This window comes from Sebastes umbrosus, chromosome 18 (assembly GCF_015220745.1).
Source record: "Sebastes umbrosus isolate fSebUmb1 chromosome 18, fSebUmb1.pri, whole genome shotgun sequence".
NCBI lineage: Eukaryota > Metazoa > Chordata > Actinopteri > Perciformes > Sebastidae > Sebastes > Sebastes umbrosus.
In genome coordinates, this window is record NC_051286.1 from 2,617,043 (window position 1) to 2,633,664 (window position 16,622).

Here is a 16,622-nt window from a genome sequence, read left to right on the forward strand (position 1 = left end):
CTCATGACACGTGGAATGTCCGTGGAATGTTGTGGTATTTATATGCCTCCCCGTAAGACCATTTTGTATTGGGTATACTAATAATTTTATGTCTGTGGTATCTGTCTTATTAGAAAAAAAAGAATCAATAATTTCCATTTTTTATCAGGAAATATCATCAGAACATACTCTCCTGTTCAAGTCTGATAAATTTATAAACACTTTATTTTATTTTATTTAATATACCAAAAGATTAAAACCTGCTGTCACTGTCAAATTAATTAATCGTTATAACAACAAATAAATAAAGCCACAAATATATGTTTCATTTAAATAATTTATGAATGAAGATGTTTATTAAAGTTGTTTTGAAGCTGTAAAATGTTTGAGAAAAAATAAAAACTTTAGCAGCGATTGTTTTCAGTGAGTTTTTGCTGCTATAAAAGAAAATGACGTTGGTGTTTGAAGCTTCATTATATTATTTAAAGTGAGTGTTTGTCTTGGATCCTGAACAGAAAGAGTGGATCTTCACCTACTACGACAGCAGCAACAACGTGGCTCTGAGTCTGGGCTCCGATCAGTCCGGGATGAAGATGATCGTTGACGGGGTGGTGTGCTCCATCGACTCCATCATCACCTCCGCTGACTTCACCTCCTCCATGAGGCCTTTCTGTGCGCTCTGGTCCTCATCCAACGGCCGCGTGGCGGTCTACTTCAACGGGAACTACTGGGCCAAGACCTGCTCCACCTCTATTGGGCACTCTGTGCCAGCTGGTGGGCAGTTCCGGTTAGGAGGTGAGATTTATCGTTAATTCATCATCTCAGACCGTTTAGTGGTCCGAACTGAAGGATGTTTAGTCTCGTTTTGCTTTGCAACCAAGAAGTTTATCACCGACTGGTGATCTGCAGGTTTAAACACATCTGGAAACTGCAAAAACGCAAAATCTTACCAAGCATATTTGTCTAATTACAAGTCAAAATATCTCATAACACTTCATTCGGGGCAAGTGACGGGGCGGGGAGCTGGACGGGGCAAACAAACACAAGACTTTGAACCAGGAGACCGCTGTTGGTGTCCCGTGTGAAACTAAAAGTAATGTTGACTTATTTAGTCACATGAGTCGTTGGTCTCGTGAGTCGTTAGTCTTGTGAGTCGTTAGTCACGTGAGTCGTTAGTCATGTGAGTCGTTAGACACGTGAGTCGTTAGTCTCGTGAGTCGTTAGTCACGTGAGTCGTTAGTCACGTGTGTCGTTAGTCTTGTGAGTCGTTAGTCACGTGAGTCGTTAGTCTCGTGAGTCGTTAGTCACGTGAGTCGTTAGTCTCATTAGTCGCTAGACACGTGAGTCGTTAGTATCGTCAGCCCTCTAAGTCTCGTGAGTCGTTAGGCACGTGAGTTGTTAGTCACGTTAGTCGTTAGTATCGTCAGCCTTGTAAGTCATGTGAGTCGTTAGTCACATGAGTCGTTAGTATCGCCAGCCCCCTAAGTCATGTGAGTCGTTAGTCACGTGAGTCATTAGTATCATCAGCCTCATAAGTCGAATATTTATTCACGTGAGTTGTTAGTCATATGAGTCATCAATAATATTAGCCCCGTAAGTCGAGTCTTTAGTCGCGTGAGTCGTTAGTATCATCAGCCTCATAAGTCATGTGAATCATTAGTCACGTGAGTCATTAGTATTATCAGCCTCATAAGTCAAATCTTTAGTCACCTGAGTCGTTAGACACGTAAGTCATTAGTCACGTGAGTCGTTAGTATCGTGAGCTCTGTAAATCATGTGAATCATTAGTATCATAAATCCTGTTATTTAACGTCAACCACGACCGTTTCCTAAGTGGTTGTGTTGCCTAAACCTAACATCCTGTGAAAACGGAAGTTTATTTTGAAAGGACACTATGTATGTAATGAGCGTATATTGACCACGCCGTCCCCGGTCCGTCCAAAAGTAACGCTAGAGGGGTTACCCGTGCGTCGGTCTATGTCACACAGTTGTTCCAACGCATTTAAATCTTTGTGTCGAGCAGGCTGAAAGGTAGAATTCTGCCTCTTGTAAAAGAGATTTATGTCTCAATTAGACTTTTATCTGGTTATAAAAAAGAAAAGAAAATAAGAAATGCAGTCATTTAAATACTGTTGAACAAAGACGTCTAAAGAACCTGAATTAATATGAAGGTCACGAGCATTTATCTGACCTGCGATGTTTCTGTGTGTTCAGGGCAGCACAGCTTCGACGGGAACATCTATAACCTGCGTCTGTGGGATTACGCCATGACGGTGCAGCAGCTCAACGCGCTGAGCTGCGACAAGGTGGGCAACGTCATCGACTGGGACAACAGCCACTGGACCATCCCGTCCGCCATGGCCCAGACCGACACCACGCTCAGCTGCAGTGAGTACAGGAAGCAGTCAGCGTCAGTTAACGAGGTCACGGCGAGGAGATAACAATCAGTAAAAACATTGTGCTGGGATATTATGTAAAACACACACACACATTGTATTGTACCATGCAGGAACTTCAAGCACTACATGTTTCAGTGGGTTTGCTATCAGGGTGGAAAATTACAACCAGACATCAGCTATATTCTGGTACATTTTGACTGCGGCTGGAAAGATAATTAACTCCAGCCACCAGTTTTGGCTGCTGACCAACCACCTTCCTGATTCCTGCTAAAAACCCAGTTGGCTGGTAAAACACACACACACATACTACTGTATATAATAATCTCATGATTGTCCATAGTTAATATGAAACTCTAAAACACCTAATGAAGCCATCGATACCAACCACGTCATACTAGCTTGTCGTGAAGGAGGTTACATAACGCTCCAAACTTACGCTAAATTTTGGCGAGGAAAAACTCTCATGTCCATTTTCAAAGGGGTCCCTTGACCTCTGACCTCCAGATGTGTGAATGTAAATGGGTTCTATGGGTACCCACGAGTCTCCCCTTTACAGACATGCCCACTTTATGATAATCACATGCAGTTTGGGGCAAGTCATAGTCAAGTCAGCACACTGACACACTGACAGCTGTTGTTGCCTGTTGGGCTGCAGTTTGCCATGTTATGATGTGAGCATATTGTTTTATGCTAAATGCAGTACCTGTGAGGGTTTCTGGATCAATATCTGTCATTGATTTGTGTTGTTAATTGATTTCCAATAATAAATATAAACATACATTTGCATAAAGCAGCATATTTGTCCACTCCCATGTTGATAAGAGGATTACATATTTGACAAATCTCCCTTAAAGGTACATTTTGAAACAGATAAAAAATATGCAATTAATTGCAATTAAATATTTGAATCGATTGACAACCCTTTTATATATACAGTATATATATATATTCACACACACAAACATATATATATATATATATACACACACACACATATATATATATATATATATACACACACACACTGGTACAAGAGGCCTCAGACTCTCTTGACACACTTAAAAACCTGAAACCAACTTTACATAATCAAGAATTTCTCACCGTATTTAAGTATTAACCAGAGTGTAAGAGTATCCTGTGTGTCCGTGTGTGTGTCTCCACAGAGTAGTACTGTACCTCTTCTTTAAAGCGTTGTTAATGAGTGTGTAGCCACAGGAGGTTAGCCACAGCGGTTTCAGGGAAATTCCTGCCAACGCTGTACCCACTGGAGGATAGTGTGTGTGTGTGTGTGTGTGTGTGTGTGTGTGTGAGACCTGCAGTGGTTTTCAAGAAAATGCATGATTCTGCACGAAGTTTCCTGACTCTCTTGTACACGCACACACACAGTTAAAGTGTAAAACACAGTGGGGGGGAGATGACTTTAACTTTTCTTCTTTCTACCTGACATCTTATCTGCTGTGATCCACACTGTGAAACTCTATATGAGGTGGAGGTCGGAGGTGATGGATGGGACACAGACAACATGGCGACGGGGTTCGCATCCTGTGTAGTTGTTTTTGTGTTTCACTTTCACTTTTGAAACGTAGTTATTTTAATCCAAAACACAATGTTTTTCCCTAAACTTAACTAAGTGGTTTTGTTGAATGTTAGTGTTTAGGTTTTGCTTTCACTTTTATAACGTAGTAGGCCCCTACTGACCCTCATCTATGAGGCTGATAATGACTGATAACGCCAACCCGTTCTCACTCCCAACTCGTCAAATACCGCAGTCACGTGACTCCTCAGTATTGTCAGTCCCCATAGTCGTTAGTCACGTGAGTCCTTATTGTCAGTCCCGTGAGTCCCATGAGTCACTAGTCACGAGTCGTAAGTATCATCAGTCCTGTGAGTCACGTAAATTGTTAGTCATGTAAGTCATTAGTCACGTGAGTCGTTAGTATCCCTAGTCCCGTGAGTCACATGAGTCGCTAGTCACTAGTCGTAAATATTGTCAATCCCGTTAGTCATTGGTATCGTGATTCCAGTGAGTCATGTGAGTCGTTTGTCACGAGTCGTTAGTCACGTGAGTCGTTATCGTCAGTCACGTGAGTCACGTGAGTCGTTAATCATTGAAGTTAACGTCTACCACGATTGTTTCCTAACCCTAACGGAGTGGTTGTGTTGCCTATACCTTACTTCCTGTGAAAATGGAAGTTTATTTTGAAAAGGACACTATACATGTAACGAGCGTATATTGACACGCCGTCCCTGGTCCGTCCAAAATTAACGCAAGAGGGGTACCCCGTGCGTCGGTTTCCAATGCCGAGGGGCACTGGCACATAAGACAAAAACAGAAGACCTGACCTACTGTATAATAATACTGTTGATGTATTGCACTGACAGACTGTATATTTACTTACTGAACACACAAGGTGACTAAAGAAATTCTGAGGGATCTGTCTAATTCCTGGACCTTCAGACAACCTTTATCTTGTCTGTCTGATTGCCTCAGTGACTGACCTCCATGTTCAACCCATTATTATCGCTGAATGACTGATTGCTTACGCTCCGCCTTAATTATTAATTATCTGTGTAACTGTCACTGTGACCTTGTCTTGTTGCTGTTTCTGTGTAATTAACCCGCCTCCCATGATGCAGTTATTATTAACTGATCGCCTCGTTGACTAATTGACCTCTTATCAACGTTACGGCTCTAAAAAATGTTCCTGTATTTCCCTGAAGTGACCAAAACGCTGATGTCCACTAATCTGTCCTTCTCTTCACAGTCTGCTCCCCTCATTGCATTCACTTAACTACTGCTGCACCAGCTAGTGGTGAGTGCTGCTAACACCCTGCTCATGTGTCTGTATGTGTGTGTCCTGGAGGTTTGTATACGTCTGCTTGTGCTAACAGCTATGATGCATGGATGAAAATGTGCAATGATGTCATATAGACTCCTTGGGCTAGTGTTAGCCTCCAGTCTTTCCTTTGTTTTGCCTCCAGCTAACACCGTGACGTCACCATGACGTCGACATGAAAAGGGTCCATTGTCCGGTTCATATGGTCTGATGCATCCCGACGCCGCTCGTTGCTGCTCATTGTGTGCCGTGTCAATCACAGTGGACTCTGTACATGTGGCTGTGAATGACTCGAGTGAGAAGCTTTTCACAACACCGCCGAGAAGCTGTCAGTCAGTCAGAGTCTTCCTGTCAAAGTGCTGCAGGCCGTCCCTGAACTTGTTCTGCAGCAACGAGGCCCCAAAGCTCCTGGTGACAGGTCGAAGTCTGGCATTTTATAAACACGATAACTTGACCGTATCTGTGACTTGAAACTCTCCAGGTAGTTCATAAAGTCTAAATCCTGAATCTCAATCTGTCCATTCAATCTGAATCTTTTTGGCTTCGTTATAAAAAACCTATTTAGGCTTTTTTTTTTTAAAGTTATAAAACTCAGAAGTTTGACATTCAAGATTCTAACTTATTGATATTTCAGAGTCGTGGTCGGGGCCATAGATTCTAACGTACTGATATTTCAGAGCCATGGTCGGGGCCATAGATTCTAACTTACTGATATTTCGGAGCCATGGTCGGGGCCATAGATTCTAACTTACTGATATTTCACAGCCGTGGTCGGGGCCATAGATTTTTACTTACTGATATTTCAGAGTCATGGTTGGGGCCATAGATTCTAACTTACTGATATTTCAGAGTCATGGTCGGGGCCATAGATTCGAACTTATTGATATTTCAGAGCCGTGGTCGGGGCCATAGATTCGAACTTATTGATATTTCAGAGCCGTGGTCGGGGCCATAGATTCTAACTTACTGATATTTCAGAGTCGTGGTCGGGGCCATAGATTCTAACTTACTGATATTTCAGAGTCGTGGTCGGGGCCATAGATTCTAACTTACTGATATTTCAGAGTCATGGTCGGGGCCATAGATTCTAACTTACTGATATTTCAGAGTCATGGTTGGGGCCATAGATTCGAACTTATTGATATTTCAGAGCCGTGGTCGGGTCCATAGATTCTAACTTATTGATATTTCAGAGTCATGGTCGGGGCCATAGATTCTAACTTACTGATATTTCAGAGTCATGGTCGGGGCCATAGATTCAAACTAACTGATTCCAACGTCTCTAATGTGAGGATTTGCTGCTTTTTCCTTGTTGATATCTCTGTGTTTTGGACTGTTGGAACAAAACAAGCAATTAGAAGACGTCACTCGAGGCCTGGGGGTCTCGTGAGGAACCATTTTCACTATTTTCTGACCTAAATATGGCGAGACATTCGACAGCCAGCAGGAACTTGGCTTTCCAGGCTCGCACGGCTGCATTGATTACAGAACTAAGTAATAAATAAAGATGAGATGGAGTTAATTGATCCCTGAAGGGAAACTGGGTAATTGCAGCAGCAGGAGGAAGAAACAGAAACAGAGGATTAATTTGGGGGAAACAAAAGGTGAAATATTGACTCTACATTCACAGACGTCTGCTGCTCGGAGATTAAAACGGTTCACATGTTTTTTGTGCAAATAGTGCCGATGGTTCAAATCAGGGTCACAGACTAAAGGGACAGCCTAACACGTCATGTGCACAGACACAAAGAGGACCACATGATAGAGTTGTTGAAAGCACTGTGGGGACTGGCTGAGTGAAATGTTGTGTTTTAGTGTTTGGACCCTCTTTACGGAGGTTTACAGAGTCCCAGGAAGGATTAGACCAGGTAGGGAAGGTCACATTTGAAGCCAGCAGTGTTTTGACAGCTCATTTTACAGCCTCAGAGCCCACAAACTTTGACATTTTCCATTCTTCAATAATGGAAGTTTTATAGCTGCTGGCTGACGCAGTATTGTTTCTCTCTCTCTATCCTGGCTTTGAGGTTTTCACTTCCTTTACTGTGTTTCATAAAACACAGTCACATGTTCAACATGTTCCTATATGCTGCTTGGCCAACGTCCTGGAGCCACATTTTTATTATTTAAGGTCTTAATGATCCGATTTGGTGTTTGCTGAGCTGCAGTAAAAATAGTTGGGATAGTTTGCGGCCGTAGAATCAACATTTAGTTCAGAGTTCAAAGTAAGCACCCTTCACTATTCTTCAAACTGAATTAATTTGCCATTTACACTTTATAGAGGCATTAATGATGGTACGATGGTGTTTCATGGCTTAAAGAAACCAACACTGGAAACAGGGAAGGAACAATAGTCTCCTGTGTTAAAGTCAGAGGTTCTGTTACATTACCTGTCGACCACTTGAGGGTTTTGTCACTTAAACAGTTTGCTGTTTTGGGGCATTTGCTGAAATGACTGATGATGTTTCTCGGGAGGACAGTTAGGTTTTTCTTGGCTGAAAATGAGGTGGAGGTGGCACCATTCAGGATTTTATGAGATTGGACCTTGGACCTTGGTAGTATCGTCAATTCTGTGAGTCATGTGAGTCTTTAGTATCGTCAGTCCCGTTGGTCATTAGTATCTTCAGTTCCGTAAGTCCCGTGAGTTGTTAGTCACATGACTTGACGGTATCGTCAGCCCCGTAAGTCACGTGAGTCATTAGGATCGTCAGTCACGTGAGTCGTTAGTCAGTGAAGTTAACGTCAACCCCGACCGTTTCCTAACCCTAACTAAGTGGTTGTGTTGTGAGCCACTTTCACCCCCGGGGGCCTTTCGGAGCCGCACTCGAGCCGGTCGCTGCGCAGTGTGCACGCTGTTGCGGAGGAAATGCGCCCGGTGATGGCCAGCCAGCCCACCCGTTGAGAAGTGTAAAAGTAGTTTCGGTTCATTATGAAACTGTTCAGGCACACATGTAGTGGCGTAAGGATCCCCGACTGCCATTTATGACAGAATTTATACATGCCAGCTGGCGGGTAAATCTATATTAAAACATTGAAAGACAGGGAAAAGGAGTTTTGTTTCCAGCGGAAACACTGTTGCTCCCACTTTACCGGCTGTGGACCAGGCGAAAGCAGACGGCTCTTTTCTACCTATTTGGCATGTTTGGCAGCGCCTTTCCCGTATCACTGTGTTGATTACGATACGGCGCCAACATCACATCGGCGTAATGCCGCAATGAAGTTACAAATGAAAGAAATCCATCAAGTGTGATGCATATTAGAAAAATTGTATTTTCCACGAAGACATCCGTCAGAGTTTTGTCGATAGTCGGAGGTGGGACGAAATTTGACTTCTGGTTCACGGTTTGAACTGAGTTTAAAATCATTAAACTTAGCGGGGCGCTATAACAAAATCAGGGTCTGTATTTTTAATCTTTAAGCGTATGCTGCATATATTATCATTAATCACAAGTTAATGAATGAATTTTAGCTCAAATTTAAAGTGATGGATTCTCAGTCGTTACCATGACGTCCAGGCTCTGCAGTGAATGTTCACCGGAGCTTTCATCACTTTTCCTCCGAGTACATGTCTCACTCCTTTTTTCTGTCCACACAGAAGAGGTGTGTTTTATTTTGTTTACCTTGAAAATGTTGTTTTCTTATTTACGAGGCTAGCGGAGCGCTCTGGACCATCTGAAGCCGTTTTACTGTTCCTCTTTGGTGTGTTAATGAGGCTGGTGTTGATGGAGGCAGAGAAGGAGCTGTCGCCAGGCGCCTGCCCGGCTCTCTGTTTGTGTGTTTGTGTTCTTGTATACCTATCTTTGTGAGGACCAATTTGAGTTTCAGCGATCAGAGCAAGAACAAGTGAGGCTGACCCTCATGTCTTTTAAGTATGAGAAAAACAATGGGTTTTTTTTAACAATAAAGCATGTTCTAGTTGAAACCCAAAATATAAGTATGAACCTGGAAATGAGCAGGATATGTCCCCTTTAACCAAAGAGCTGCGTGCTCGGGTTATTTCTGTAACCACCAACGACAACAACAACTGAGAAAAAGGATAAAAAGCTTCTCCAAACATGCAAATTTAATTTGAAATGTTTTTTGATATTTGCATGAATCTGGGCGTCTAAATCAACAAAACGGATGGAGGAGGAATAGCGAGTCCCTTTTAATTCATCCGTGACCCTGCCAGGCCACAGAGAGAGGATCTAAATCCTGGTCTCTCTGCCAGCGTAGAAACTAAAATCCACCCAGGCGCTGTATGTGTCAGCAGCAGCAAATGGAAAAGCTTCATAATAAACTGGATATTGGTTAGAATGCTGCAGTGTTATTGCAACCATCAGTTTATATGAAAATGCTGCAGAGTATTACTTAAACCTTAAATATGACTGTAGCAGCTCCTCTCCCTGCGGATAATAAATATGCTTTTACAGTAATGGTAGTGAAGCCTGGTGTCGAGTCATTAGATTAATTATAGTTCATCAGCTGCTGTTGCCACGGTGACACCCTGAGAAAGACCTACAGAGTACAATAAATGTTTTTATTTACACTTCACTTCCTGAAATTCAACAGGCTTCCTGTTTCTGTAAAAACATGGAAATGTGTGCTTCTCTTCTTTCAGATAAAATACATATTTTAACTGTACATTTTAGTCTTCTACCTGAATAGATGAATTATAGCTCAACACTTTCTCCTGTTGAAGAGCTCAGTAGGTCTGCAGAGCAGCACAAAGCGGCGTTTAATGGAGAGAACAAGAGCGTGAAAAATGAAGAGAGAGAGAGAGGGAAAGGAAAGGAGAACATGGAGGGAGATAAAGAAAGGAGAGGGGGGTAAATTAGGCTTCACACTGCAAGACTTAGTGCTCAACACGTTCTCACTCCCAACTCGTCAAATACCGCCGCTTGGTCAGCGCCTCTCGGCATCAGAGACCGACGCACGGGGTAACCCTCTAGTGCGGGACGGCGTGTCAATACAAGCTCGTAACATGCATGGTGTCCTTTCAAAATAAACTTGCGTTTTCACAGGAAGTTAGGTTTAGGCAACACAACCACTTAGTTAGGGTTAGGAAACGGTCGTGGTTGACGTGAACTTCACCTACTAGCGACTCACGTGACTGACGATACTAACAACTCACATGACTAACGACTCACGGGACTGATGATACCGTCAAGTCATGTCTCACGTGAATCTCAGAACTGACGATATTACCTGCTCACATGACTCACAGGGCTGAAGATACTAATGACTCACATGACTAACGGCTCACGGCACTGACGATACTGGTGACTCACGTGACTAACGGCTAACAGGACTGAAGATATCATCGAGTCACGTGACCAACAACTCACGTGACATACGTGGCTGAAGATACTAACGACTCACGTGACTAACGACTCATATGACTCACGTCACTGACGATACCGACGAGTCGAGTAACTAAAGACTGACGTGACAAAATAAGTCAACGTTGTCTTTTAGTTTCACGCAGGACACGAACCCATCCACCACCACACTCCCGTCCGCCCTGAATGGACTCTCACGCTATTAATACTACATCACTTGCCCCGACCGTCGAATAACGCCGTGGGTGGGTTTACATCGGAGTTAGTTGAAAGCCCGGTTCGTCACATACTGTTGCTAAAGGGAGCCTCTGTGCGTTGGTTTCCGATGCCGAGGGCCACTGACCAAGCGTTGGTATTTGATGAGTTGGGAGTGAGAACGGGTTGACGTGGAAGAAAGAGGTGATGGTGGCAGAAAGACAAGAAGAGGCATAAGAGGAAGAGAAGAGGCAAAGAAATAAAAGAGAGGTATGAAGGAGGAGGAGTGAAAGAAGAAAGAGGAGAAGGAGGGAAAAGGTAGATTATGACGGGGCACAATCCTCAGCCCTCCTCACCTCTTTTGAACCACATGCCATCCACGATTAGTGAATTCCTGCTTCTTCACTCGGCCGATCGCTGCGATGATTTACTGACATTCACTCCAACACATTCCTTCTGTTACTGTGTGACTCAACAAAGTCCGCCTGTTCTCCCGCTGCCCCTCCGAAGGCCTGTGAATATACAGTATGTGTGGGCCGCAGCAGGATTACATTTCAAATGGCCAGAGAAGTACTTGAGGAGCGCTTGATTTCTGGCTGCTGCGAGCACACAGTCGGTTAGACAGACTGTCCCTGAAATAAAACATCAGGAATTCGATCCCTGAAAGCAGCCAATCTGTGTCCCACCACAACCCACAGAGTCTGATTTATTAGAAACCTGCAGGCTATCAGGAACATAGTGTGAGAAAGTTTCTTGGATGCAAAATGTCTTATTATATCACCAGACTGGCGATTTATCCAGATCTTGTCCAATGCATGCTGGGATACTTCACCACAAACCTGAACAGGATAAGAAGTTTAGAGAATACGAGGATGATGGACGATCATATGTTGTTGTATCGACTGCTACATTTCTGGTATCATGACATTCCTAATTGTTAATGAGACCATGTTAGCGTGCTGACATAAGCATGTATTTGATTTGATAAACATGACGTAAAATCAACCAACTGACCTCAAATATTTAATATCATTTTGTAATACTGTGCTGCTGCATCACCCTCTAAAACTGCATTAAAATTAACATCAATGCATTAAAATTACTGAGTGTGAAAACGGGACTTTTCTTGCTAACGTGTCCTGAAATTAAGCCCCCGTTCCCTGATCATATTAACTGATTAACCTTTCTGTTTTTAATCTTCCCTCCCCTCCCTAAAGGTGTCTCCCCGCCCAGCAACACACCACTCACTACCAGCTGTGACTCCCCCGGACTGGGATGCCCAGGTAGGACAAATACACACATCTGCATGGTGAACACCGTCTTCAGCAACTGGTCCTAAAAACATACCCCTGCCTCTGTTTGATGTACTCGATCTCAAAGTAATACACTCAGGGTGATGTTCTTCTTGGTGGTCTGTCAACCATAATTACCTTTTCTTACACCTTCTGGTGTTTTGTGGATTTTAGTGCATGACTTGTTCATCAGGGATTTTTCTCATTTCACCTCCATGCCTACTTTCATGAGGCCACGCTGAATCTTTCAAGAAATGTAGAACTTTACGTTAAACCCGGAGCACCTTTAGGTACCATGAGTGTATACGTTGTTGTCATGGGCGGCCCTGCTCAAAGAATGGACCCCCTAACCTACTGCAGAGAATGATGTATATAACTGAGGTTTTCCTCCATGACATACATATTTAATCCAGGTGAACCCAGTGGGAATCAAACTCTCAACCATGGCAGCATCAGTTCCATAGGCTTCCCATTCAGCCTCACAGGATGTTTTTACTGTCAGTGTCTGATGTATGTGCCTTGTTAAAGAAGTCCTGATACCCACCAAAGTTTCCTGAACCCCCTAAAGCTGCTTAACCCCAACAGTGGATTCTGGACGTGTTGTTAAGAGAAACACTCAAACCTCAACCAGACTCCGGTTTGGTTCCCCAAAGCCCAGAACATATTCTAGTCTCTGGACTTTGCACAAGGGTCTTAGGTTTGAAGAGGAAAGAAGATGGGGATGTTGGAGGTCAAAAGGTGTGAAGATTTGTGACAGGATTGAGAAGAGAAAGGAGGCAAAAAGAAGAAGGGAAGGTGAGGACATCAGAGGAGATAATAGAATAAAAGGAGAAGAAACTAGAAACTGATTATCGTTGGTTGATCGGACAAAAGATGATTGCTCAACTAACTCGCAAAAGGCACATTTTAACAGAATTTTCTGAAAATGCCCGAAAAAAAATTTGATCTTCATATTTGAATTTGGCCGTTATTGTAATTTTGTTGCCTGAACATAACAGCAAGCATTTCATGGTAACAACGTGGCGTTAAATGACACGTGAATAGCCTAGAATGCGTTATCATGACACGCAGAAATGTCATGCTATTTATACGCCTTCCCATAAGATCAGGTAGAGTAGGATTAGAAAGAGAAGAAGGGCTAAAATGAATCTATGTCACTACACAGAAATGTTTGATAATCGTTGGATCGTAAAACAAATATTTGCTTATTCTGTTTCTTGCTTCACCGTTGGTTGGATTTGCTAACTTTCTGTTTTATATTATTATAAACTGAATATCGTTGGTTGATCGGACAAAAGATGATGCTCAACTAACTCACAACAGAAACATTTTAACAGAATTTCCTGAAAATATTTGAATCAAGAGTCTGGCGGTGTCTGGCGGTGTCTGGCGGTGTCTGGCGGTGTTTGGCGGTGTTTGGGGTTGTCTGGGGGTGTCTGAGGGTATCGTAGGCTATACAGATGGTATCGCCCTTTGATTTTTCATTTTGGCTGTATAATAAATTGACTTGAGAAGAGAAGTCAAACAAGGACAGAAGTTCAGTCAAGTGGGTTAAAATGATGAATTTCTTGAAAAGGAAACAGATGCTCCACTCAGCTTGTTCTTACCGAACCTTTCTTCACAAGCTCAAGTGTCTGCAGATGAGAAAAAATAAGGTGGTTTAATAAGTATTCGCCGTCTGTCGCTCACTCTCACCAAACAATGTGGAAAAGAATCTCCTCGGGCATGCTCTGTTAATGACATTTTCCTTAAATGACCCGTCTGTGTCCTGAGAGGAACATACGTGACAGAACGTTTCTAAAGAAAACCACCCCAGGGTGCCGTTCGGCCTCTTACTGCCCAGCCAAAACCATTAAAACTGGAATACTGTTCCTGCACAGATCATGGCCCAAAGAAAATCTCACTCTCTGGCCAAGCACCTTTGCTCCAGGAGGTCACGTGATCTGGAGTTCACCAGTAGCAATCGGTCAGAACAGTAGCTGGGAGCTGGCCGACGACGTGACCCAACCACACTCCCTAAATGTCAGTTCTCACACTATCCTGTGCTACGGAGGCCTCAGAGGGACATTTTTATAAAGGTCAGTTTTTGTGGGATTGTGCTCATGAGAGTAAAGGCAAATTAAGGTCCCAGAAAATAAATGACTACGGCAGCCCGGACAGGTCAACAGGTCATGGGAGAGCGCTCACAGGGTTGTACGTTAAATCCTGGATCTAGATTGGTCCACAGAGTGCAGGGTCATCTAAAGAGCAGCACCCCGGGGTGACGAGGACGCCTGAATCCCCGGTGAGAACAGGTGTTCTTCAGCAAACAAAGCCTTCATCAAGACAGATGGTTCAGATGGAATATAAAGGGAGGCTATGTTCCTGTTTATGGGACAAGTTGTTATGACTTATATGTCATTTCCACCCTGCGTTTGGCCTCTACAAGAGCAAGCTAGACACTTAATGAACAGCAAAATTCACCTCAGGACTAAAGCTGTCAAACAACAGGCCGAGGCAGATGGCTGCCCACCCAGAACCTGGTTCTGCCCAAGGTTCCTACCCGTTAAATGGAAGCCACTGTCTTTAAGACTGAATTTGGGCAACTGGTCTCATATTTCATGTAACAACGCTGTTTGAAAATACTAAAAAGCAACCTGCAGCAGAGCATTTGTGCTGTAAACCCGACCTGTTAAAGGTTCTGCACTGAGGATGATCATGCAGCTTCACAACCATTCATCATCTGCTGCATCTTTTTCTCTCTCATCCCGACCCCCCCAGCCGCTTCCTCTCCCGCCACCCCATCCACTGACTCCACTAACACCATCCATGCTACTAATGCCATCACCCACGGTAAGCATTCCTCCTCCTCCTCCTCCTTGTGCAGCCTCCTTCTCTTTCATCTGTCGCTTTTCACAAGTCTTTTCTACCTAATTTCACCTTCTTCTCCACTCTTTGGCTTTTGATCACCCTTTTATTTCTCTCCATACTCTAGTTTTTCAACCTCTTTCCTCCATGTACCCCCTTTTTATTTTTTAAATGCTCATTCATGTTGTTCAGCTGCTGTGCTGATAATCTTTGATGGTTTATCTCTTAATTTATGTCAATGACAACTAAAGCCTTTTAGTCCCCTTCTCTTTTGCCTCATCTCCTATAAATTTTAGATAAATTTGGGGGCTCATCCGTGATCCAAAAGGAAGACTTCTTCTTCATAAAATAATTTTCAGTTCATCACCAAAAACAGTTATTCTCCTGCTGTGTTCACACCAAGAGCGAAGTGACTTTTCGCCTTGCTTCACTCATGTGAGTTGGACCACCTCCATAGATACCAACATTTTTTCTTTCCGCCATTTTTTGCCATCAACCATGAAGGAAATTACCACTGTTGCTGCTTTGTACATGTTTTGAAAGTCCCAGATATGTCAGAAAACCAAATGGCGTCGTGTCTGGGTTCATAACGTCACCCGGTGGCGAGCTGTATTCAAATACAGTGCCATCGCTACTGCGGTATGAACACAAAATAAACAGATTGAGCTGTGATTTAATTGCAATAAACGGATCAAAAGGATGCCGAAATAACTACATTACATTACGTAAAAAGTGTGAATTCATACTTTGTCAGGTCTGTCCACAAGACGACAAGGAACAACTTTTAAAATGTTTGTTTTCTGAATGGAGTTTGGATGGATCAGTGCCAGGCTATAAAGCTGCTCCAACAACACACAACATAAAGTCATCTAAGCATAAATACGGCAGCGATGTTGTTGTTTCTACCATAGACAGTCTGTGGTTTCTACACAGAGTTTGGTCCGGTTAGGGTAAAGCTCTGGGTGACCACAGACACATACAATTTTTTATTCCTCCATTTCTGATTCAAATGATGCAAATTTTGTGTGTTTGCATTGCGTCATTTGCGACATCACGTTGTCTATTCGCCTCTTTGAAAAGTTTGCTTTGCTCTTGGTGTGAACACAACATTGATGGTTTATCGAAGAAGCTTTACTCATAAAAATCCAAACCCCCTGAAGTTGTGCCATGTTTGACCTTTTCAAAGACTTTCATGGAAAGTTGCTCGGGGCTATTTTACTTTCCGTGCACTTCTGAAAAGGAAAAACCCTCTCCTTTATTCTATTCATTATCTACCAGGGAGAAAACTCAGCTAATTCTAATGCATTGGTCCATATGAACGTGTTTGACTCAGGAGGACTGAGACTAGATAAATATTATCTACCACTACTTTAAAAAATGAGTTCATCAAATCTTTTCATTACTTAATTAACCTTTCTGTCATTTTTCTCCATCTGAGGAGTTGAAATGGCGAATGAATGGTCCCAGGAATTTATGAAAATCAGCTCTTGTTCTTTGATTAGGATAATAAGGATGGTTTTGTTCTAACAAAGGAAAGTGCAGTCCACTGGAATTTTAAATATGTAACTGAAGTAGAAAATACTTTGCACATAGTATGACTTTTTAACACAAGCATGTTCTTATCCATGAGGATATGATGTAAAAGGTTCATACATGTTGGAAGCATCAAGCGTTGGGCGTACCGGATTTCAGCATTAAAACCATTTTGTTTGTGGTCCCTCCCGTTCTGCTGTATCCTTTGATTTGTGATCTCCA

The 16,622-nt window shown here is 42.9% G+C and overlaps 1 protein-coding gene across 4 annotated transcripts in view; it reads left to right on the top strand.

The window, feature by feature from the left end:
* The window catches only part of adgrg6 (adhesion G protein-coupled receptor G6), an 84,736-nt gene that overhangs the window by 30,700 nt on the left and 37,414 nt on the right, over nucleotides 1-16,622 (top strand). For 3 of the 4 annotated variants that reach the window (XM_037750458.1, XM_037750461.1, XM_037750459.1), the window contains 5 exons: nucleotides 495-774; nucleotides 2,194-2,367; nucleotides 5,144-5,191; nucleotides 11,946-12,011; nucleotides 14,781-14,852. In XM_037750458.1, the coding sequence (XP_037606386.1) occupies nucleotides 495-774; nucleotides 2,194-2,367; nucleotides 5,144-5,191; nucleotides 11,946-12,011; nucleotides 14,781-14,852 (640 nt within the window). The remainder of the gene's footprint in view (nucleotides 1-494; nucleotides 775-2,193; nucleotides 2,368-5,143; nucleotides 5,192-11,945; nucleotides 12,012-14,780; nucleotides 14,853-16,622) is intronic. The other variant, XM_037750460.1, reaches the window with a different exon arrangement.